At 29.8% G+C, this 24241-nt stretch overlaps 4 protein-coding genes across 17 annotated transcripts; 2 read left to right on the top strand and 2 right to left on the bottom strand.

Moving 5' to 3' along the window:
• Nucleotides 1-787: 787 nt before the first annotated feature.
• LOC114162606 (lachrymatory-factor synthase-like) lies at nt 788-1645 on the bottom strand. The gene has a single exon (XM_028046548.1). It carries the CDS (start codon nt 1484-1486, stop codon nt 980-982), a length of 507 nt encoding a protein of 168 aa, XP_027902349.1. The 5' UTR covers nt 1487-1645; the 3' UTR covers nt 788-979.
• A 1124-nt stretch (nt 1646-2769) lies between these two features.
• On the bottom strand, nt 2770-5731 carry LOC114164566 (lachrymatory-factor synthase-like). 2 transcript variants are annotated; one of them, XM_028049285.1, is made up of 2 exons: nt 5661-5731; nt 2770-3439 (listed from the first exon to the last, which is right to left on the bottom strand). In XM_028049285.1, the coding sequence occupies exon 2, from the start codon at nt 3414-3416 to the stop codon at nt 2940-2942; it is 477 nt and encodes a 158-aa protein (XP_027905086.1). In that variant the 5' UTR covers nt 3417-3439; nt 5661-5731; the 3' UTR covers nt 2770-2939. The 2 variants fall into 2 exon arrangements, with proteins under 2 accessions (XP_027905086.1, XP_027905087.1); XM_028049286.1 differs by having other exon boundaries at nt 2770-3434.
• A 1839-nt stretch (nt 5732-7570) lies between these two features.
• LOC114164236 lies at nt 7571-8387 on the top strand. The gene has a single exon (XM_028048826.1). It carries the CDS (start codon nt 7692-7694, stop codon nt 8226-8228), a length of 537 nt encoding a protein of 178 aa, XP_027904627.1. The 5' UTR covers nt 7571-7691; the 3' UTR covers nt 8229-8387.
• Nucleotides 8388-16605: 8218 nt separating this feature from the next.
• LOC114162535 (casein kinase 1-like protein HD16) lies at nt 16606-23679 on the top strand. 13 transcript variants are annotated; one of them, XR_003599231.1, is made up of 18 exons: nt 16606-17301; nt 17628-17759; nt 17853-17926; nt 18034-18103; nt 18186-18241; nt 18346-18417; nt 18766-18860; nt 18945-19011; nt 19091-19220; nt 19308-19526; nt 19621-19763; nt 19840-20014; nt 20175-20265; nt 20406-20563; nt 20697-20885; nt 20968-21135; nt 21913-21992; nt 22290-23679. XR_003599231.1 is itself a non-coding variant. In XM_028046459.1 (16 exons), the coding sequence occupies exons 1-16, from the start codon at nt 16903-16905 to the stop codon at nt 21025-21027; spliced, it is 2130 nt and encodes a 709-aa protein (XP_027902260.1). In that variant the 5' UTR covers nt 16606-16902; the 3' UTR covers nt 21028-23679. The 13 variants fall into 13 exon arrangements, 1 of the variants encoding a protein (XP_027902260.1); XR_003599228.1 differs by having other exon boundaries at nt 20968-21148; XR_003599224.1 differs by having other exon boundaries at nt 20968-21148; nt 21913-22063.
• Nucleotides 23680-24241: the final 562 nt, after the last annotated feature.

Genomic DNA, 24241 nt, shown 5'->3' with positions numbered 1-24241 from the left:
AGGATTTGAACACTACATAGTGTTATTAATTTTAAATAATCTAACTATGTAACTAGAAAGTAGAGGACGTCTTTATCTAAACCAAAAGGATGAACATGTATCACTATTGTATTATGAAGTCACGTAGACAAAAGAATAAATCACAAAGTAATTAAAAATAAATAAATATATTAAAAAAATTCTAAGACAACTTAATTTTGTACAACCTAGGTTCAATAATCAAGATCTATCTAAGTAGTATAAATAATACTTTTCACTAATAATAAATCTTATTATTTATTGTAATTTTTTTATTTACTGTAGTAACTAATTTTAGACGTGAGAATGTCTTTACAGACTGCCGTGCTACCGATGTGAGAAAACATCTCGACAGAACGATGAAGAAAACTAATAACATAAAAAATAAACAGAAAAGTATACCTAAATGTTAACCTAAGAGATGTCAATTTCAATAGAAGATTTGTCCTTTGATATATATTTAATCCATATGGGAACATAATCTAAATTCTCTATATGTATTATTGTACGGTGTTTGTATTTTATCTCCCTCTTATTATTGTATACAACTATGTATGCATAAAGATGATTCACGAAGGAAACTCTAGTAGTACACACATGGATTGCGTCTGTTACGAATAAAAACAAAAATGACACAAACCACAAGACAAAGAGCAGTGCAATACACGTTTTTTTAATAATTTTATATATCAGAGTCATGTGAGTTTGATTAAAAGTATTATACATAATTACAATGGGAAAAGATACAAAAAATTGAAGAATTACGAGGTAACTCAAACAAACCCTTTTTAAGCAATAATTTAAAAGATTTAGTCAACCAGATTTAAAAATTAAAAATATATATGTTTTCCAATTCTACCCACATGGATGAGATGAAACTGAGACATAATACGGTAAATAAAAAGAAGTTGGTGAAAGCAAGATGAAAAGGACACAGAAAAAGATCATAACTTGAATCTACCTAGTTGGTGTTACATGCAAGCACAATCTTCTTGGCGACGATCTCCACATAAGATTCAATAATGGAGTTCAAATCTTGGAAGGTCCAGCCTTGAACGGGATCACAGACAAAGCTCCACTCGATCTTGGATCCACGGTGGTGGTTGATGGGGAACACCTTGATTGTGGCGACATAGGACTTAAATCCGATGTTGTTTTCACCAACTTCGTAGGTCAAACAACGTTGTACAGGATCTATCTGAAGCAGCTTCTCTTTGGCCCATTTGATGGTTGTTGTCTTCTGAGCATCATCACCAACCCCTTCTTCTTCTTCAACAGTGGAATTAGCACAATAGCGGATGAGACCAGGTTGACCTGAAACTCCCTCTACTTGGTAACATGTTTCTATGGGAATCCACTTGTGTAGGTTGCAGAAATCTTCGAAGACATTCCATGTAAATTGTGGATCTGTGTCTGGTAGCTCAGCCATGGCTTTACCTTCCCATTTGAGGGTAGATTCCTCTGTCATTGTTATCTTCCTATGATAGTGAAAGTGGTGGTTAGAGTGAGGAACTGTGTATTACTAAGGAAAGGAAAATATTCTATGCATCGCGAGAGTTAATGGGAAAGTGGGAATCTCTTGCAACCACACAATCAAAATCACACACACATGCCATTTGTTATAAGAAAGACAAAATAGTTATGATGAAGGTTACACGTTACTTTGGATAGATCGGCTAGAACGTGGAGACAAATAAATACAAAATTAGATGGTAAAAAGTCTCACGTCAATATAATATAATTTACGATATATAAATAAATAAATAAAATTTTTATTTTATATTTCACCCGAACCATTTTCAGTAATTTCTAATCCACCCTTGACATGTAGTTATAGTGAATTATTTTTCTTAAGGAAAACTTCAATCATAATGTTTTAGGTGGTGATTGATTTCTTTTCATCTCGTCTCTCATAAAAACCAAATAAAACACGTTTCTACGAAGGAAGGATGAAAGAGATATGAACTATTTTTTATAAGGTGTTAAAATAGCAATTCAGAAAGTAGAAATAGTGTACAAAAATTTTTAAATAGTAAAAAAAAAAAGTACTGTATGACTATTCTTTGGTAAAACAGCGTAAACAAAATAAGAAAAGAAGTAGATGATAAACAAAAATATTTTGAAAACTTAGTAAGTGTGGATAACTTTTTACCATAAATAAAAACTTGTCTGAAGAGTTTACAGTATAGAATTACAGTGGGCTAGAAAAAAAATGCATGGATTTTCTATATTAAAATAGTTTAAAAAGTGCTGAGATATTGAAATATAACTCACTTAGAGAACGAATAATTAAAGTTGACATAAACAATCGGATTATAATTTCAATTATAATTAAATAAGAAAAATATATAAAGCTTTTAAAAATGTAATAGCCAAATACATAAAGTTATTGACGATGTAATAGTTTTTTTTTTTCATCGGCAATAAGGAGGATGTAACAGTGACTAAAAATTATAGTGAGTAATTTAATTTCTTATATTTTGAAATGTGAAAATCATTTTCCTACACATCCTTATTTAAAAATATTGAAATAATAAAGTACAAACTACAATGGGAAAACAAATTAAAAGTAAAAACAGTTGAAAAATAATGTCAATTAGTCCATGACACATATATAATATTAAAAAACATCAAATTAAAAAAATTATGAAAAATATAATATGGAGTTATTAAATAACAAAATTGGTTGACTGAATTAAACAAACAAACAAACATGCCAGATCAAGAAAACTAGACAAACAAACACTTGCATAAAAGTTTAACAACAATCAAACAATAGTTTCAGTTCTGAGTAAATTAACCAAACAAACACTTGCAGAAAAGTTTGACAACAAGCAAATATTAATTTAATGTATCATGCTTGATTATTAATTGCACAAATTTCAAACACCCAGATTCATTATCTGACCAGATGTGAAAACCTATGGTGTGTTGTATGCAAGTTCGATGTTCTTCTTCACGACCTTCAGAGAAGACTCAACATATGACTCCAAACCTTCACAACTCCACCCTTCCACTGGATCACACACAAATTCCCATTCAATCTTGCATCCCCCCTCCTCGTTTGACAGCACTTTGAGTGTGGCCACATAGAACTTAAATCCCATGTTGTTCTCGACAATTTCATAAGTCAAACATCGTTCGACAGGATCAATGGCAAGTACCTTCTCTTTGGCCCACTTCAGTGTCGGGGTGTTCTCCACATCAACTGTTGAAGCACAGTATCTGATGAGACCAGGTTTGCCAAGAGTACCCTCTAGTTGATAGCATGTGTCTAGTGACATCCACTTATGGATGCTGCAGAAATCTTCTACCACAGTCCATGCTACTTCAGCATTTGTTTCTGCAAGCTCAACCACTACTTTACCTTTCCATCTTTTATCAGATTCCTCTCCCATACTTCTCAAAGTTATTGGCTACACTTTATAGTCAAACAAAGTTATACATCACTGGACTTAATACAGAAAGTGCAGAAACTAGATCGATATGATAAGTATAGATATGATAAGTATATGATGCTATTTCTAAATACAAAAAGAAAAAAAAAAGGAGAGTGATGAATTAATGAGGAGATTGATATGCATGAGGTGTGTTAATAATGTCTTAAAGCATGTTTATATTTACTTAAAAGAAATAGAGGAAAAGCAGTGGTGTGCAGTACATGATAGAAATGGAATAGGAATATGATGCTGATCATTAAAGTTACAGCACAAGTCAAGTTATATTCATATTTCTCCTCTCCCCATGTGTTTCTTTCTTTTCATTGAACATCTTTTCGGACAAGAATAATCTTTCAATAAAAAAAAAAAAAGAACGTATGATCCAAGACTTAAGATTTGAAGTATTGTTACATACAAAAGTTAATGTTAGGATTAAATGATTAGAGAGAAAAAAATTAAAAATTATATCACTTAAGAATTATGTCATATGGAAACAGTGGATGCTTATTAAGAAAAAAGGAACATCCGGAAAAAAAAAAGCCATTAAAATGACTTTGATCAAGAAAAAGGATTCAAGATTCGATTTTGCATAAAGAAAATGTTATAGCACATTGTGACTTCCACCTTAAAAGTTGTTATCCTAATCCTATATATATATATATATGTGAAACCTACTACCTATTACCTAATTTTCTTGATTATATAAAATTGTTAATGTGTTCTTAAACAAATTTTTTTATTTAGACTTGTTTTTTTCATTTGCATTTTTACTTTTGGAAGAGAAGTTGTTTTATAAAATGAATTACATTTTTTAGTAATATTTTTAGTCCAAACAGATGTTACCCTATTCCTTCTTTTCTCTAAATATAGTAAAAGGCCATGATGAGGTAGTTTTTTATTTTGAATTTTAAATTAGAAGGCTCTCCCAAATAATCAAAAACCAAAAATATTATATATATATATATATATATATATATATATATATATATATATATGCTCTAACATTTAAATTTCAATCTAATTTAAATAAGTTTTCAATATTTTTATTTAAAAAGCTTTCGCAATATATGATTAGGAAAAAAATGCATCCAAAATAGTTATTGTTATACATTTGTTCTTTATTTCATTCTTCTATGTTTTAATATTTTTACGTTTTCTACATCAAACATTATTCAATATGGTGTTTCGTGTTTTCAAAATTGTTTATTTTAGTCCTTTCTAGTAAGAAAAGGTTATATAAGTTATTAGTTAACCTAACTAATGTTTTAGTTAAGGAAGTTATCAAAATAAACTCTTAACGAAACATTAAGTACCAAAAGAAACAGATTTAAAAACAAAACCACAACTAAAACCGTGTTAACATATATGTAAACTAATTTATTAACTTCTGTCTATAACGTTTTAATTATAACAACTAAAATAAAATATTTTAAAAAACATAAAGTTTGAGGATTTTAAAACTTGATGTACAAAATAAATAAAAAAACAACAAAATACAAAGAATTAAAAGCAAATCGAATTTTTAGAACACATCAGTCTATGTTTTGTTGAAAGTATCTTGACTTTGTTTCTTTTTCATCATCCGTCAACAAAATTAGTCAAGGGTTTGTTAAAGAGTGATTCTATTATTAGAACATATCATAATATAGTTTATATTTGTTAATTAAAAGTATTTAGGATGTGCTTGTCTTTCATCAGCTTCGAGGAATATTAACTGAGTAAAACTTTCTAAAAATGTTTCTATTGTTGATTAGGTTCCTGATAAAGATTAACCGGATATGAACTTGTTAAGAATGTTTTTATTGTTAATTACCTACAACTTTGATAAAGACTAGCTCAGGAAAGATTGAAGATTAGCTGAATAAAACTTGTTAAAAGTATTTTTATTGTTAATTAACTATTGTAAGTGTATGAGAATATAGGTAAAATTTTTTAAAAGTATTTCTACTGTTAATTACCTATAGATGCTTGTACAAGGATGACTGAGACACCCTAAGGTAAAACTAGCATTTCTATTGTATTAATTAACTATGGGTTAAAACTTTTAAAAGTATAACTATTATATTAATTGGAAGACATCTAAACTATCACTATTACTAAACCCTTATTTTATCTATTTTATTCTTTAATATAATAAATAATATATAATAATTTTAATTTTAAAGCATATAAATTTCTTTGAAATGAGATAAATTAACTTACCTCAAGATGATTAACTCAGCAAGGGTTATGCAGAAAGCATCTCTTTCCTTCTACACTTCACCTGTAAGCTTAGGCCTTGTGACATAAATTGGATTGTCTCCTCCTTAATATACTTGATAAGGGTAATGTTCATTAGATTACCTGTACAATGTGGGACTTTTAACTGAAGAGAAAGTGATAAGAGAGAAAAAGAGTAAAAGTTGCGACTTTCTTACCAAAGCTATGATTATGTAATAATAATTAGATTGTCGTAAGACTTGATGATACCAAAATTTGACTGCCATAATATCTTTTCCATGCATTTCGATAGAGGTTTTAAATTCAAACTAATAGATCATACAATTATAACTATATTTTTTTCCTCTTACTACATATTTACTTATTCTATTGAATTAGAAATTAGTTTCTTCATTATAATTGTTGTTCCTCAATAAAAGTTGACAGAGATTTCTGTTATATAAACTGTTCCAGTGCGATACGTAATCTGTCAGGTCACTTTTTATTTGACTTTTATTACATGTTTATATCAAGAGTTATTTTAATTATATATAACTAATCAACGAAAAAATCTCCAAATTGTTTGTGTCTAAAATCTAATACGTCTTGAAGGTAATTTCTTAAAAATACATTTATAATTTCCTAAATATATATGTACACAATACATAGTTACATACGATTCCCAAGTTGTAAAAATTGGAACTGGGCAATTGATGAGATAAATAATCAGCTGAATGAAACCATGATCACGATCAATATTGAGAACGACATACCACAGGGATAAGTTTTTGCATGTGGTAGAACACAAATTGGAACCAGGCAATTGATGACTAATGAAATCATGAAAACGACCAACAGAAAATGACTTGGAATGTTGTTAATCTTGTTTTTCTTTTTATCATTATTCTTAAAATGTTTTTTCTTATTCTACAACTTGTTGTAAAATTAAAGGGGTGTCCCAGAAATTTCCTATGCAGAAACAACATATATTCACTGTCCCGTAACATAGTCGAAGAAAGCAAAAGATAGTTGGTGATATTATAATAGCACTAAGTACAAAGTGAAAGAATATCTCAATCAAAACATGGTACATGAGTGACTACTTTCGATAAGAACAAATAAAAGATTTTTAGGTTAAACAATAGAATTTGTCAGATACCTAAATAATACATAATTGGATCACCGACTAAATAAAAGTTACACAGGATTCCTGATAATTGATACTATCATGATGATGGTAGGCCACGGCAGAAAATATAAAATAACCAAAGTCTGCAATTTACATAGGCTTTACATGTAAGTTGGGAATTAAATATGGATAATGTAGGGCTAAAGAAAAACTTACGCCTAACCAAAAGTTATCATTTGGAGACCCCTCCATCTATTTCATATTCCCAATTCCTTATATGTGTGCGTAATCCGTGACTCACTACTATTGCTTTTCCATCGTTTATACTTTATATATCCATGACTCTCATAAAATACAAAAAAGAAAAATCTCACTCAACTATTCTACTATTAATAAAGGTGCGTATCACCACACGCCACCGGGTCCACACCACAGACAATGGTCACTCAAAGGTCACAAAGACACCACCAGTTTCAGACTTTTAGCTTCTGTTATTCTCATATATATATATATATATATATATATATATATATATATATATATATATATATATATATATAACTCCCATCTACCATTTTAAATTTGAACTGTGTTTGGGAGGGACTTGTTCATGAGTTTAATATTATAAGAGAATTAATTAAGAAGATAAAGTAGGGAGAAAAAGAAGAGGAATAAGTGTAGGTGTTATATATAATAACACAATAATTGGTGAAAAAGAAAGGGGAAAAAGAAGGATATGCACAATAAAACTGTAATGATTATAGGGTTCACTATCCCTAACACCAACGTCAAACACACCAACTTTGTTTTCTCTGCCCTTATCTACCTATTTTCATTCCTATAAATTCCTCTCTACCCACAAACCAAACCCTCTTCACCAATTCCATCGTTTTGGACCACACCGAATGAAACGGACACACTTCACTCTGCCACATGTGGCAGACATCACATGCATGGACCCCAACCGGCCACCGCTCGTGCCGGAGAAGCTCTCCAAAACGGTGCGTTTCCTCGGCTTCTTCATCCAAAACGACGTCATGAAGCGCGGGAAGAGCATAGGGAAGGCGCTCAACGACGTCGTCGTGCGCCACCACCAGGCCCTCACCTGCCGCCCACGTGATGCTCACGTCTCCTTCGTGTCGCCGTTGGAGTATCAGTTCAGCTGCAGCGGGAGTCCGCCGCGGCGCCTCTCGCATGCCAGCCGGAGGAAGCTCTCCCCGCCCTCTTCGAGCCGCTCGCCGGCTCATCATCGCGCTGTGAGGATGTGCCGTGGCGGCGGTGACGGCATCGTGGAGAGGCGCGTGAAGATCGCGGGGTCCGCCGCTTCCATGCTGAACGACGTCGTGGAGAAGGAGTTCCACGTGGACGAGGCCGCGGAGGAGTTCATAGCGAGGTTCTACAGAGAGTTGAGGTTGCAGAAATGGCTGGATCACTATTGCTGACGTGTATAGAATAATGTGTGGTTAAAACTGTAGTTATAATTAATTAGCCTTCTTCCATGTATGTTACTTACTGTTAATTACTGCAATGGATCGGATCGTGTTCTTACCAACTCCTATGTTACCAAAAAAATAAAAACTGTTGCTACCTTGTTTAATTAACTTAATTATCCCCGTTAATTAAGAAGGGTTCTTGAGCTGCATCCATCAGGTTTTCGTAAAACCTAAAATTAATATGTGTCTATCCTATTCAGCCTTATTAAATGAATTCTTAATCAATTGAATTTGTTAACTGTCTAACATCAATGTAGATGCAGTCCTTTATCTCCAGATGAGGAATACTAAGAATTGATAAGAGTCTTTCATATAATTGCTCAGAATTAACAAATGAATTACTAAGAAGGATAACATGTATGAGATCTGATGCTGAAAAGATAATTGCCCTAATTTGAATAACACCAAGACATATATATATATATATATATATATATATATATATATATATATATATAGTTGTAAATCACAATCAACACACTAACAAAATTATCTGCTGATAAAATTTTCAATTACAGTGTCTACTAGCTATGCATTCAACCTACAATATAAGTTCAGTAAGAAACAAGTAAATTAACTCACCTTATCACAAGTTTAACACTGCAAAGCTTCACTTGAACTGCAATGATTCATTATAAAATCACTATTTCTTGAGTTTTTATTACTGGACATAAATAACTTAGACCGTTTATATTCCTAAATATTATAATTGAAATGGGATTAAGTATATTATTTATTAATTTATCGAGTAAAAGGTCTGGATTGTTTAGAAAAAACCAATTTAGTATAAAAGTTAGAGGTTTCATGTCCAGAAGTCATTAATGAAGGCTGTTAGTAATATTTCATGATATGTATATATACATACTGTGGTTAAACATTACTACTTATGAAACTATTCGATATGGGACTGTGCTAGTGATTTTATTAATTAAGTTTGTTTGGAGATATAAAATTATTAATTAAAACTTCTATTAAACTATTCAATATGCAAGTCGTTTTATTTATTAACTTTGTGTTTGGAGTTTAAAAAATGAATTTTAGTCATATGGAATATACGTTATAGTGGTTACAAGGAGTCTTTTGTAATTGTTGACCTATCAATTTTTTTCCCACATTAGCTTGTTCAATGGTTCTGTAAGAGAAAAATACTGGTTTCCCAGTTTCATTCCATATCGAACAAACCAATTAATATCTTTTTATAGTAATTAATATTCAATTAATCACTATAAATAGTATGTAATAATACAAAAGAGAAATTTATATATTATATATGTATATTTTGTTTTAAATCATATTCTAAAATCATAATATTTTAAACTTCGTAATTATATATAGATATATATTGCACTTAATTATATTTTAAAATTTGTTAATATCATAATTACTATTTTCAGAGGAAAGATATAATCATTTATTAGAAAAAATGTATATGTTTTTACTATGGTTCCTCTAATATTAATTTTATTAGAATTATAAATTATATGTAGTGAGAATAAAAACAATAATATATTTTTAATAAACAAAATTTGTGTCAATTTTACCCATGGTCTACTGTTCTAAATTTGTTAGATATAATTTGATTTTAGAAGGTAAAAATTGCTGATATAATTTATTTTTATTATGATTTTAAATTATTAATTTCTATCCATGATTATAAAGGCTTTTTATACCATGAAGTGAAATATTAATTTCATCAAATTTTAATCTTAATGCAATGTGGAATGTGGATTTTTGTTGTTGTTGGGAACCATCATGTGAAGACTCGTAGTTGTGGCTTTTCTAATGAAAATAATATATATTTTTAGAATTATTAAAATGTTTATATTTTAAAAAGCTACTAAAATAGATAGATCGTATTTGTTAGTTGATTCCCTTTTAAACAGTGTTAAACTTAGTTTCTTTAAAATGCAACTGTTTTATAAGTACAATACTGAAGAGTTTGTTCATTTTAATAATTTAAATGAAATTATACTATTTCGATGAAAATAAGCCCACACAGTTTAACTTTTACCAAAAAAATATTATTTTGACAGGAAAAAAGAAAAACACTCAGTTTATTTCTTTCTTTTTTTAAAGTTGTTGATGTGTTAGTTTTACTAAAAATTTATTTCAGAAAAAGAATAACATGTCAATAATATGTTTCAGAACAATCTTATTAACATTCATATTTTAAAAATAATACAGTTTAGTTTTCTTTTATAGGTTGTTACGTTAATCAACCACATATGTACCTATAGTAACCAATTATGAAAAATAACTACGACCGTAATTAACATTTTTTTAAGTTGTTAATTAGAAATGATTATATAAATTAAACATATGACAAGTACTAGAATCAAACGCGCTTCTTCCAAATCCGATATATTTTGTTAAAAAGTGTGTTACATGATTAGTTATATATAAAAAAAATTCACAATATATTTACATCTAATCATATAACTTTGACTAATAATTGGTTTTGACCTTTTAAAAAAATTGAACCTTTAAAATTATTTTTAATTAAGCATATATAATATCATTATTAGTGCATAAAATTTGTTGGAAAAGTACAATAAATATAGAAATATAGGTTTTATATTTTTTAAAATCATTTAGATATTATATAACCTGATTTTATCCCTAATATTTTCTTAAAAAAATATAATCAGTTTTGCCTCAACTATGATTTAGCTAAACTATAACTACTTGTCATGTGCAATTATTAAATGGTATTACTAAAAAAAACTAAGCATGAACAATTATAGTAGTTAACAAATAAGGGGAAGAGATATACAACCCTAACAACTAGATGCTACCGTAAAAGAATATATTTTGTATATATTTTGAACTGAGTGTTGATGTTTTCGGCTTTTTTTTTTACCATTACGGTGCAATTCACTCTTCTAATTCCAAAAATAATGTCGTAAGTCTTTTAAAAAGTTATACGGAAGATATATTAAAATGAAACATCTTAATAATTAGTAGATAATATATATTAAAATTAAAGTAAATATAACAAAATGCAGTAATAAGAATTACAAAACATAAAAATTCAGTATTTATTTTGATAATTTCTTTTGATATGACTCATTTTAACACGGTTTTTCTTACACAGTTATTTTTTATAGTAAAATTATATTATTTTGACACAACTTTTTCTTTCTAGAATTTTATCAAAAAATTATACTATTTTTTAAATTACAAAAGTAAATTGTACCAAAATTATAAAAATAAAACGATGTTTTCTTTATTCCTATCAGTAAGAGACTCTTCTCTTTTGTGAGAAGTGGATGAAGTTCCCAAAATGTACTATCATTGCCTATCTTTAAGGGAAAAGACACGTAAGCATGCTCTTGTGGGTGATAAAGTTGATATGATAAAATTACATCTTTCAGTAATAATATAAATAAAATGTTGTAATCATTGTTCTTTTTCATATGCAAGATTGTAATCTTGACTTGTGCCCACATTATTGCAAGTTATTGCGGCTTCACAAATTTTATTATTATTTTGATTTCTGTTTTTCTTTTAAATACTAAATTAGTTTTTCAGTTTTGTTAAATTTTAATTTTATTTTAATTTTTAAAAAATTGATGTAATTTAATATTTTTTGTTAGATTTTTTTAAGCGAATCAATAATATTTCATTAAAATTGTCATTATAATTTTGTTAATATTAATAGAGTAAATTATTTGTATTAACCATCTTAATTTTAATGAAATTTTTTTAATTCATTTCAAAAAATTTAACAAAAAATTTAAATTACATTTTTTTTAAATTAGAATTAAATTAAAACTTAAAAAAATTCTGAAGAACCAATTTAATATTTTTAAATAATAATATAGACAAAAAAAAGTAATTAAACCTTGTAAAATTAATAACTTCTTAGAAAATTACGGATACAAAATGAAACGATTTTATTGAAATAATTTATGAACCGAACTCAGCACCAATTAATCGGATGAAACTGTTTAATATGTACTTTAAGGATTTTTTTTTTTAATTTTTCAAAAGTGAGGTTTAGTAGGCAGACTTTGGCGTAGAGATTTGAAATTAAGACGATTAACAGTGGTATACAATAAAAAAAATGATATTTTTATAATTAAATTTTGACAATATCTTTTATAATTTTTATAATTTAAGACGATATTTATTAAATGATTTTGAAATATATAAAAATTATATAATGAAAAAGTGGATAGTCACCTAAAGATGCCAATTCAAATTACATGAGAGTTGTTAAAAAATCATTTAAAAAAACTAAAAAGGAGAAAAAAAATTTATTGGTTTTTTGTTCTTTAAATTTAGAAAATTATATTTAGCTTAAATTTTGAATATTTAATTATATTAAATACTTACTTTTTGTTTATATTAAACGTGTTTAACTATAATAAAAAATTATTTCGTAAAATGTATTTGTAATTTTTAAATTAAATAATATAATGTACTTCTTTTATTCGATCAAATATTTTTCTTCATATATTTAATTTATCTAATAATAGAACTATTATGAAGAATTATTCGCTATCATAACGGTTTTTATTTTTTGGTATAATATCGCTTTTAATACATTACATTACCATAACATTATTTAACTGTTACTATATTAAAACAAAACAAAAACAAAATCTAGAAAGTGGAAAAGCAAATGAACGGTGCGAAATCAGGAGAGAGAGGTTTAAGGAGCGTTTGATGTTCTTCCAGTTCCACAACTATGTCGCAGTATTCACCATTGTCCTTCAATTCAATTCTCTTGAACATAAAGAATTAATTGATGTAGAATTAACAAAATGTATATTATATTTTACTCATACTTAAATCATATTAATATATTATAGATATTTAAGAGATATTTACGCACCATTTTTACGCTAGTTTATATTTATATGTAAAGAGAATTTTTCATTTTGGGACCTATTTGTTTTTAAATTTTACCCCGTAAATAAAACTTGTTCAAATTAAATTAATTATTTTACCAATTTTACAATTTAGATGTCTATTTCTCTAAATTTGAACTTTATTTTTCAATTTAACCATTTTTCTAAACATATTTTTAATTAAAAAGTTACACACAAAATAAATAAAAATTATTTACAATGACTTTTTTAAATTTTACCATCTTTTACTTAATATTTAAAATAAAAACAAAAATCATCTATAAAATAAATAAAAATTATCGGTAATTAAATTGTAAAATTATTTATATTTTTTATAATTATAATTTTATTATTTTTTATTATCATAAACAAAATGAATCCTTAATACATGTATTTTTAATATATATATATATATATATATATATATATATATAAGGACTTTTTTTTTCACAATTCTTTTATAATTTGTCCTTCAAGTGAATGTTATTGAATTTATCCGTTTTTATAATTAACCGTTTTTTTCTTAATTTAACCCTTTATTTAAAATTAAATAAATAAAATTTATCTAAAAAATAAATAAAATTTATCTAAAATTAAATTGTAAAAATTATTAATATTTTTTTATAATTATAATTTTATTACTTTTTATTATCATAAAAAAAAAGTTAATACACATGTGTTCTTACTTATGATATACTTTTTTGATACGCATATCGGATTTGATATGTGTATTAAATACAATAAGTATTTGTGTATTGGATATGACAAATATCTAATATATCAATATATTCATTTTGAAAATAATAGGATACAATATGTTATATATGCATGTTGAAAAATGTTAATAAGTCTTAAAAATTTTATAAATATATAATTGTTATTGTGTGAATCTAAATTTAAAGTTGGTAACATACAACATTATAAATTATTGTCATTATAAAAATAGTACAACTTTATCAATTAAATATTTCATTGTTAAGTATCAATAAAATATCCTAAAGCTTCAAACAGAGGTACGTGTCAAACACGAATATTTGTCAGACATGAATATTGATATATCATAAATTTTTGCTAATTATTTATAATTATTATACAATTTTTTTTCATCTATATCATATTACTTTTGTTAATAATAATTTGTGATCACTCATTGTCATTTTTAAATATAGTTACATTGTTATTAGTTGTAAGTTTTTTATTTTAATGGTAAATCTTCAATTCAACAATTAGTATTATAGTTAATATCACAAGTTTTATTTTCAGAAACCGGTGATCACTCTATCAACAACTAGACCTAATTGATTAAGTGCGAATAAGTGATATTAAACAAAAATTATTTAATTGCTTAAAATTTATATCTCATCGATTAGATGTGAATATAATCAATTAGATTTTAAACTCAAATGATTAAATGTGAATCATGCATTCTTTTTCTTTTAATGTACGGATATAATCGATTAATCGTGAATTATACTCTATTTTCAAGCTTTGATTGATAAAAGGAAAAAAATTCTTAACCATTTGAAAACCAGATTATTTGAAGTCAGTATCTAGTTCAATTCATAAAAATTATCTTTCAACACCAGAAGAGAGTTCTTTAGGCCCTGTTCACTTGAGTGGATGGATTTGGAGGAAATGAAGTGAATGGATTTGAATGGATGTAAGAGTAAATTGTGTGTTATTTTTTTTAAGGGATTTAGAAGTGATTGTGAATGAATTTGGAAATAAAGTTTGTGAGAATTTGTGAATGATTTGATTGATGTAATAGATTAAAAAATATTTTAATTGATAAAAATGAAATATTACCATTTTGTCCTTGACTATAAAAATAATTAAAAATAAAATATATTATTATTATAACATATGCGCATATTTATATATTTTTTCAACATTCTTTATTTGAATATTAATGAATTAAGAATTAAAAATTATATAACATATATGAAGTAATATAAAAAGTAAAAAGGTAAATACAGTATAGGATACAATGAAAAAATATAAGTAAAAAAAATAGGTTAAAAAAGTTACTGTTATAATTTCATGCACAAAAACGGGTCTTTCTTCGCATATCCCCTCATTAGAGCGAGGAGTGAATGGATGTTGTATCCTGCATTTCTCCGCTTCTACATTCACTCAAATTGGTGAAAACGAACATAATCAATCATCGCTTTTCTTTCTTCATCAACAGTAAATAAGTGGAAGCGAACATAGCCTTAAAAATGCCTTTTACGATTTTAATCGATAACCAGAGACATCTTGAACATCATTAAAAAAATAGAACAAAGAACAAATTCTTTTTCTGACCTATAAGAAATTAATGGATAAGTAAACTATAATTAATAATAATAGAATATATTCCATAAGATTCACACAAAATTTATGTATTATTCATGAAAATCACTTATTTATTAACTTTTTAATATTTAAATTCGATTTTATAACAATTACGGTTGCGGTAGAGATATAGTTATTATATATAATCGATTCAGTTTTGCCAATTAAAGGATAAGCTACATTTTCTTCTCAAATTACATTTATTGTATGGAAAAATATTACAGAAATAAAGGAAAACAAAAAACTCCAAATATATGTGGAGTATATTAGTATTTTGAGTACTTTATATCCTGTTACACCAAACTAACCACAAATGTTTACTGCATTATTTTTCTAAGTTTGAAATTAAATTGACAAAAGGGTAGATAAACTAGACCACTTTCCAACTCTCTCAATACAGAATGCAACCCTTGGTATCAGACAAATAAGACTTCTAAAATAAAAATTAAACAATATCCACACATTATTATTATTATTATTATTTGACGAGAATATATTTACATATTATATTTAGAGATGTCACGATGGGTAACTCGGTTTGATGATTCAGTTCGATCCATCACGGGTTGATCATTTAGTGAGTCAACCAAATCCGGTTCACTTATTAACAAGTTAAAAAAATTTGAACCTGATCCGATCCACCACAGGTTTGTGGGTTAAATAGTTGGCATATAGGTTCACTTACTTAAAAAAATAGAGATTTTTAATTTATTTTTTCCGTCAAAACTAAATTATAATTCTAATTAAAATCTAAATAAACTTTAATACAATCCAAATACAAACCAAAATCACAAAAATACAAATGATCTATGTGTTGGCTAAAAAAATAACCTAACATAACCCAAATACAAAGTCCAACCTAACGAAAAATACACTTACGTGACCATTTATTTACGGGTTGATGGGTCAACTCAACTCATCACAGGTTCAATCTGAATTCTAAGTAAATAGAATTAAAAATCAACTCGTATTAAAATTTATAAAAAAATTTAAACTTCGTAACAAGCAGGATTAATTCGGAAATTCCAACCCAATTTTACTGACTCTAATTATATTATTATTAAGTGTAACCATCTTTGCCACATAAGTGGCAATCTAATGAAATACAACGCCTATAAAATGCTAATTTTTTAAAAATTAGGAAAAATGAAATAGCAAATCTGTATCCATGTTTCTCTGTATCTGTACTTGAAATCTAGAACTGCAGAGAATCCTTCCGTTTCTGTTTCCCTCCACAGATCTCTAAATTTCATTCTCATCAAACCCTAATTTCGGGTTCATTATAACTCCCTCGTTATTCATTCATCACCCAACCCATTTTTCCGATTTTTTGCTGTCATTTATATTATTTAAACTTCAAAATCTGCTCTGATCGATGATTCTGGAACCTTCATGAGTCTCCCTCTTCGTCATGGGCCACCACCATCCTTACCATGTCTGAGCTGCGTACCCGAACTCGCAGAAACCGACTCGTAGACAACGCAAACGCTATCCCGATCATTCAGCCAGCCTCGCCGGCGGCCACCAGAACTCGACGGAGGAAGACATCCGCCGCGGCTGCCCGAACACGAAGGAATCGGGGACAGAACGACACGATCGCCGCCGCCGATGAAATCGTGAATGATTGTGCTGTTGTTGTTGCTGTTTGCGGAGCCAGAAATAGAAATAAAAATTTAAAAGACGAGCTGGGAGAGAAAGAGAATAACAACAATAAGATTTCGGTTAGGGTTTTTGAAGAGGAAGACATGGATGAAGACGATAGCCGTGGCCGTAGCGCAGATAAGGCTCCGGGAGCTGAAGATGAAGGCAGCACTGCCCCCCTTCCGGAGAAGGTGATTTTAGTTTGACATCTTTTCTCTGTAGTTGAGTTCTGGAAAAATTTACAAGCATAACTTTATCTGCTCAGTGTTCTGCTTATATGTCTTGTTTCTCTGTGTTATTTATTTCCTGTTGTTGAATGCTGAACATCTTACAAAAGCTTGCATGCTAAATAGTCCTATTTTGCTGCACTGAGCTCAAGTTTCGTTCTTAGATTTTATTTATTTATTGCTGTTTCTGATCTTTGGATGAATGAAATAAAAAATTTAAACCAAAGGTATATGGAATAATTTTTGTATACGATGGAAATTAATCTCTTGTGTATTTTTGTTTGCAACAGGTTCAAGTTGGTGGTTCTCCTTTGTATAAAATTGAGAGAAAACTTGGGAAGGGAGGATTTGGGCAAGTCTATGTTGGTCGGCGGATAGGACTTTCGGATTCTAGCGAACGGACTGGTGCCGGTGCCGTTGAGGTATGGTCTTAGCATGTGATCTTTGGTTTACAATTGTATTTGAATGGTACATATTGGATTTGTTGCTATCCACTTGTGCTCTAATGAATTTAGGTAGCTTTAAAATTTGAGCATAGAAGCAGCAAGGGATGCAACTATGGACCACCATATGAATGGCAGGTTTACAAGTGAGTTGAGTGTTTTTCTTCCCATGTGATGGAGTTGCTCTGCTGTGGTCTCACTTTGTTATGGATATTTAGTGCTAACTTTGCTGTGATTATGTCTTGTATTGCAGTGCATTAGGCGGTAGTCATGGTGTTCCACGAGTACATTTCAAGGGACGGCAAGGGGACTACTATATTATGGTATTTGTTCATGAATTTTTAACTGATGGATGGAGGCTTGTGGTTGTCTCTAAATGTTTTTATTACTAAACTTTAAATACAGGTAATGGATATGCTTGGTCCCAGTCTGTGGGATGTTTGGAATAACAACTCTCACACGTGAGTATCTATGTGAAATATTGAAATGCAATTATTCTTTTTTCTTAATGTTGGAGCTTTTATTTAATAGCTAAATATGTTTCTTTTTCTTTTTTGGATTTCAGCTTGTCTACTGAAATGGTAGCATGTATTGCAATTGAGGCTATCTCCATATTAGAGAAGATGCATTCTAGAGGGTGATGCTCCTTTTCCTGATTGTGTTTATGATTTGTTTCTGGTTTTTATTTTCATTCACAGGTTGGTCAGTTCAGAATGCTTCCCAATTGATGTGACCATATCATGGTCAATAATTTGTTGTTACCTTTTGATGACATAATCATGGAGAAACATATCCTATTTCTCTGAATGAGCAGCATTTGTATTTATAAAATGATTTGGGATTTATAAAATTTGGATCTGTCCGAACTTTTGATTAGGAACGCTGGATTTTATTTTCTTTCATATATGCTTGTATTGTTTAACTAAATTGATTATTGAGTGTATTTTTGTTGCAAGAACATTTCATCATTTTGTCAATATTGCAGATATGTGCATGGTGATGTAAAGCCTGAGAATTTTTTGCTTGGAACCCCAGGAACTCCAGATGAAAAGAAGTTGTTTCTGGTTGATCTTGGATTAGGTAAGTACACTACATTACCCTTGATATGTCCATTGTCAATGAACATGTCTAACCTCGTATTGCACTCCCAATTTATCTACCCAGCAACTCGGTGGCGAGATAGTTCAACTGGCCTTCATGTTGAATATGATCAACGTCCAGATGTTTTTAGGTAAGTTATTTGTTAAATATCTACAAACCTTAGTCAACATGCAGGTTTTGAATGATTATCAGCTATATTCTTGCCACAGGGGCACAGTTCGTTATGCTAGTGTGCATGCACATCTCGGTAGAACAGGTAGCAGGAGAGATGACTTGGAATCTCTTGCTTACACTCTTGTCTTCCTTCTTCGAGGTCGGCTTCCTTGGCAAGGATATCAGGTTATAACTGTTTCAAATATAATCGTTATAGTACTGATACCTAATGGTAAATGAAAATATGATTTTTATGAAGTTTTGTTGTTACAGGGAGAAAATAAAGGGTTTTTTGTCTGCAAGAAAAAGATGACCACCTCTCCAGAAATATTGTGTTGCTTTTGTCCTCATCCTTTCCGGCAGTTTGTTGAATATGTAGTTAATTTAAAGTTTGATGAAGAACCAAATTATGCAAAATATATATCCCTCTTTGATGGAATTGTGGGCCCAAATCCAAATATCAGGCCAATAAACACCGAGGGTGCTCAGAAGGTCGTCATGATATTATTACTTTAGAATTTACTATGTGTTGTTTACACTTTTAAATTCTGACTCTTACTGCCCTTTTTGGGGTATGATTGTGTAGCTTATATGTCAGGTTGGGCATAAGAGGGGGCGTTTGACCATGGAAGACGATGATGATGAACAACCAAAAAAAAGGGTTCGAATGGGAATGTCTGCTACACAATGGATTAGTGTTTACAATGCTCGTCGACCAATGAAGCAAAGGTTATATTCTGATGTTGCATATGGTTTTTCCAGTGATTTTAAACGTTGGAGCCTAAAGATATATCTTTTGGTTTAGGTATCATTATAATGTCGCTGATGTGCGGTTAGCCCAACACATTGATAAAGGGAATGAAGATGATTTATTTATCAGCAGTGTGGCTTCTTGTTCTGATCTTTGGACACTCATTATGGATGCTGGTACTGGTTTCACTGAACAAGTTTATGAACTCTCTTCCAGCTTTCTTCACAAGGTTAGCTATTTTATGTTTCAGCAGTGGCATTATTGTGATGCTGTGCTGGTGATATCATAGTATCATTTTTGTAAACTATATAGTTTTGTCTGTATTATGTTTTACTATTTTTGTTTTGAACTTAATATAAACTGACAAATTCATGTATCTGTTTTAATAGGAATGGATTATGGAACAGTGGGAAAATAATTATTACATTAGTGCCATAGCCGGAGTTTATACTGGATGCTCATTGGTTGTAATGTCTAAAGGTTAATATCCCTGAAGTCTTTGTTCTGTGTATTGTGTATCTGGGATCGTGCTTGGCTCGACTTTTGATGATCCCTTGTGCACATTTTGACTGGCTGTTTAAGCTGTCTTCTTACTTCAATTGTTTGATGAATCCTTTTAGGTACCCAGTACGTACAGCAATCCTATAAAGTCAGTGAATCATTTCCATTTAAGTGGATCAACAAAAAATGGAGAGAAGGATTTTATGTAACTGCTATGGCTACAGCTGGCAGTAGATGGGCAATTGTTATGTCACGTGGGGCTGGTTATTCTGATCAGGTCCTGCATTTTGGAAAGTCGTTTGTGATTTAGAATCCTTGTGGCATTGAAGAAAGTAATCTGATATGTATATATATATATATATATATATATATTTTTTTTTTTTTTTTTTTCTCTCTATGCTCAAAGACAGGTTGTGGAACTTGATTTCTTGTATCCCAGCGAAGGTATTCATCTAAGGTGGGAAAATGGTTATCGCATCACCTCAACTGCTGCAACATGGGACCAGGCTGCTTTTGTTCTTAGTGTCCCAAGAAGAAAACCAGCTGATGAAACTCAGGAGACACTCCGTACAAATGCTTTTCCTAGCTCTCATGTCAAGGTAAACAGTGCATCTAATTTTCCTTTATTCATTACCAATTCTATGATCATACTTGTTGACATTTGGTGTTTTGTTTCTGCAGGATAAATGGGCAAAGAATCTCTATATTGCATCTATTTGCTATGGGAGAACAGTGTCATAACCTGCTGAAATTGAGATTTCTGGCTGACTTGCCCAAACCCAAACCTGCTTCCTCTGACTTCTATTTGGGAACTGAAGATGCTTTCTGACCAATGTTCTGAACAATGCAGTTAAGCATTAATGTATGCTAAACTTACTTTATGGTCACCATCACATATCATGATGCAAAACCTGTGCACTGTATTTCAGCTGTCAAAAATACTTGAGTTGTGAGTAAAATTAGATTGTCAATCGGGAAGAGTCTTTTGATATAAAGTTTGTACAGATCTGAACAGTAATTATTGCTATGTTGAAGGCATGTGCACAGGTTAGGCTTTTGTTTACCGGTGGTATTTAACAAATATGAACTTAGATTTTCGCGTGTGAACTGGACATTTAAGCTTTGCACCCTTGTACTTGGCCCTCTTTATTCTAGTCACTTCTGACTTAAATCTTCTTCTGGGCTTCTCCATGTCTGAATTTGACGAATAGAAAGTTGTTCATTTTGGCAGCGGTTTGTAATTGTTTAATCATTGTCATTATTATTATTGCTGCTGCGTTTTTCGTTTGTTATTATAGTTTAGTCCCAACACTGTTTGATTTGTGAGTACATCTAATGAAAGTGAAGGATGCCAATGCTTTAGTTCAATTTTTTTTTAAGAAGTATGTTTACTTTTTTTTCTTTTCCTGTTTTGTTTTTGAAAATTGTTTTTGCACTATAAGTTCAAATTCTTTCTACTTTTAAGAAAGTTGTGGTTTCTACATTTTCGATCTATTTGATTGTTTTGAATGGAATCTATCTAAGCATCATCTCAGTTACTAGATGTTTCAAATATTTTTCACTTATTTGTGTAGATAATGGTGACTTTACTATTGTTATTCTAATTACTTCTTTTGGTTTCCGAAGTCTACATGATGGGCTTCTCCTGGTCAGTCGTTCTATATGACTGGATGATCATTTTATGTTCTAACAACAAACATTGCAAGGTGCACATTTCATTCTCTACCGTCTCAATACTGATCTGTATATTTACTGAGTTACTTGACACGTCAAGCAGGTATTTAATTCTGCCTCAATTATTATTCTACTTTTTATATCGGGCAGTTAAAATATTCTTGTAGCTTGTTTTATCTAGATATGCTATATATGCATGAAACATTTAGTGATTATCTGGCTTGATTGCACTGGCTGTTTGTCATGTTGCTTCACATATTTTCTTGCTCAATAGGAATTCAGGTTGTTTCGACCATATATTTAACTTCCGTGCCTGTGGCAACTTGCAGATTTTGGTTGGTCCTTGCAATGTTATGTTGTCGGAACAACCTATATGGTCAAGGAAATCAGAAGCTGTTCAATGAACTGGTTTTTTTGGAACTATTTGCCGTATGTTATTCTCCTTTTTGAATATTTGGATCTTCTTGGGGGATTTAGGGAGTGGCTTGAACTTCAAAGTTATGTTCTGATAATACCAAAATTCTCAAATGTTGAATATCACACTACTACAATTATTGATCTTGAAGAGAAATAGTAGTGTCTCCGTGAGATGTTTGGTTAAATATGAATGATAAAAAGAATATTTTACAACAAACTCCTTTTCCGTCTTATCATCTTATAATTATTTTAGATATCAATTTATTCAACAATTGGATCCGTTACCATACTATTAGTCTAGGTTTTATCTTTTTAACAATAGATAATATATCTGGAGCAGTATGGGCTAATGAGGCATAGAGATCATATTGGAATTGGGATCCAAAGGAAACTTGGGTTTTTATTACTTGGAGTATTTTTGACTTCTTAAAGTGGAAAGTTTCTCTAATCCCTACTATAGATGTGATTTTCTGGGGTTATTTTGGTGTACAATGGTGGTACTCAGATTAGAGCCTATGATTATCTGTATGCTTCCCAGTTCCCAATCACTTTACTGGCTCTAGTGGATTATCTTTCACATCCTGTTCACTAAAAAAAATGCTATTTTTAATTTTAGGAGCTTTTCTCCTAAACTTATGTATCTGTCTTTTGTTTCCAAGGGAATGAATAGTCCATAAAAGATTGGGCTGGGCCCTAGTAAGAGTGTTCTTTTTAAGTGTTGGATCTTGGCAACTGATCAAATGGAGAGCCTTCCTCCCCCTATTTGCTCATCTTTTTCCAAGTGCAATATTGTAAGAAATGTAATAATTAACCAGAGCAATATGAAACATGATCAGGTTCTAGATTTGAGTTATCGTTTGACTATATGAATATCATGCTTGCCTTAAGAGATACCAACGTAATTCGGGATGATGCAATGGTATCCTCTAAACTGAGTCATGCTGTCTTGCCTTGATCTAAGATGGTGACTTTGGAATACATTGATGAGTGTCCTGTGGGAAAGAAAATACATGGTTTATGTCAATCTGTGTATGGACTACGCACAAGCCATATTTATTATATTCTTTTTTATGTGGTCAAATCATTTTATGTTGAATATCTATTTGATTAGGTGTTTCCCCGGCTATTGATTCTGGTATTGGAAAAGCGGTGAATTATTGTGGTATGCAAGGGCGAATCATTGTATCTGGAAGATGGAAATTAGTAGTTAAGACTCTGATGATGATGTGGATAATGTATAATAAATTTTGTAGTTAGTCATAATTATAATTGATGAGTAAATAGTGTGCTTTTTTTGTTTTTTGTAGCATCTTTTTAATGTTTGCCTAGTACAATCTTTGAATGCAATGACCATGTCATGGTTTTTAACCAATTCAATTCAAGAAGCCATAACCTTTTAAAAAGGACGTGCCACCTAATAGCTATATTCCTACCGAGAATTGACTTGGTTGTGTGAAGAAAGTAACTTGTAGTTTTTGGTTGAATTCTCCTGTAAATATTTTTGTGTATGAGGGTGCACTTTTTTATTATTACTATTATTTTTTCTTTAATTGAGTTGCTTAATTTGATTATTTTTATTGAATTAACATAATGTTCTAATAAAATATCTGGCATAATCTTTCTACTAAAAGGTCTCCCTATTTTAAAGTAACTATTTTTTTTCACTTAAAAATACTTATGTTTTATGGTTTTATTTTAAACTAGTTTTATAAAAATTATTTTCAATGGTACTTTTTTTATGATAGAAATGCAAATATAAAGTTGTAATGGCCTGTGTTTATGTTTGTAGAAAAATTTAAAGTAGCTGATTTTGAACAAAGCAGATTCTGAATTTTGTGGGTTACTTAAAAATTTAGACTGAGGT

The sequence above is a fragment of the Vigna unguiculata genome, chromosome 9 (genome assembly GCF_004118075.2).
Source record: "Vigna unguiculata cultivar IT97K-499-35 chromosome 9, ASM411807v1, whole genome shotgun sequence".
Classification (NCBI taxonomy): domain Eukaryota; kingdom Viridiplantae; phylum Streptophyta; class Magnoliopsida; order Fabales; family Fabaceae; genus Vigna; species Vigna unguiculata.
This window is presented reverse-complemented; position numbering and strand designations above follow the sequence as displayed.

What these genes read in the sequence shown, in the direction of transcription:
- LOC114164566 (XM_028049285.1), bottom strand. Translation starts at nt 3,416, where the DNA reads ATGGGAGAGGAATCTGATAAAAGATGGAAAGGTAAAGTAGTGGTTGAG.
- LOC114162606 (XM_028046548.1), bottom strand. Translation starts at nt 1,486, where the DNA reads ATGACAGAGGAATCTACCCTCAAATGGGAAGGTAAAGCCATGGCTGAG.
- LOC114162535 (XM_028046459.1), top strand. Translation starts at nt 16,903, where the DNA reads ATGTCTGAGCTGCGTACCCGAACTCGCAGAAACCGACTCGTAGACAAC. An exon ending in GAGAAGATGCATTCTAGAGG is followed by an intron (nt 18,418 to 18,765) that starts GTGATGCTCCTT and finishes TCAATATTGCAG; the next exon opens with ATATGTGCATGGTGATGTAA. An exon ending in ATTGGTTGTAATGTCTAAAG is followed by an intron (nt 20,266 to 20,405) that starts GTTAATATCCCT and finishes GAATCCTTTTAG; the next exon opens with GTACCCAGTACGTACAGCAA.
- LOC114164236 (XM_028048826.1), top strand. Translation starts at nt 7,692, where the DNA reads ATGAAACGGACACACTTCACTCTGCCACATGTGGCAGACATCACATGC.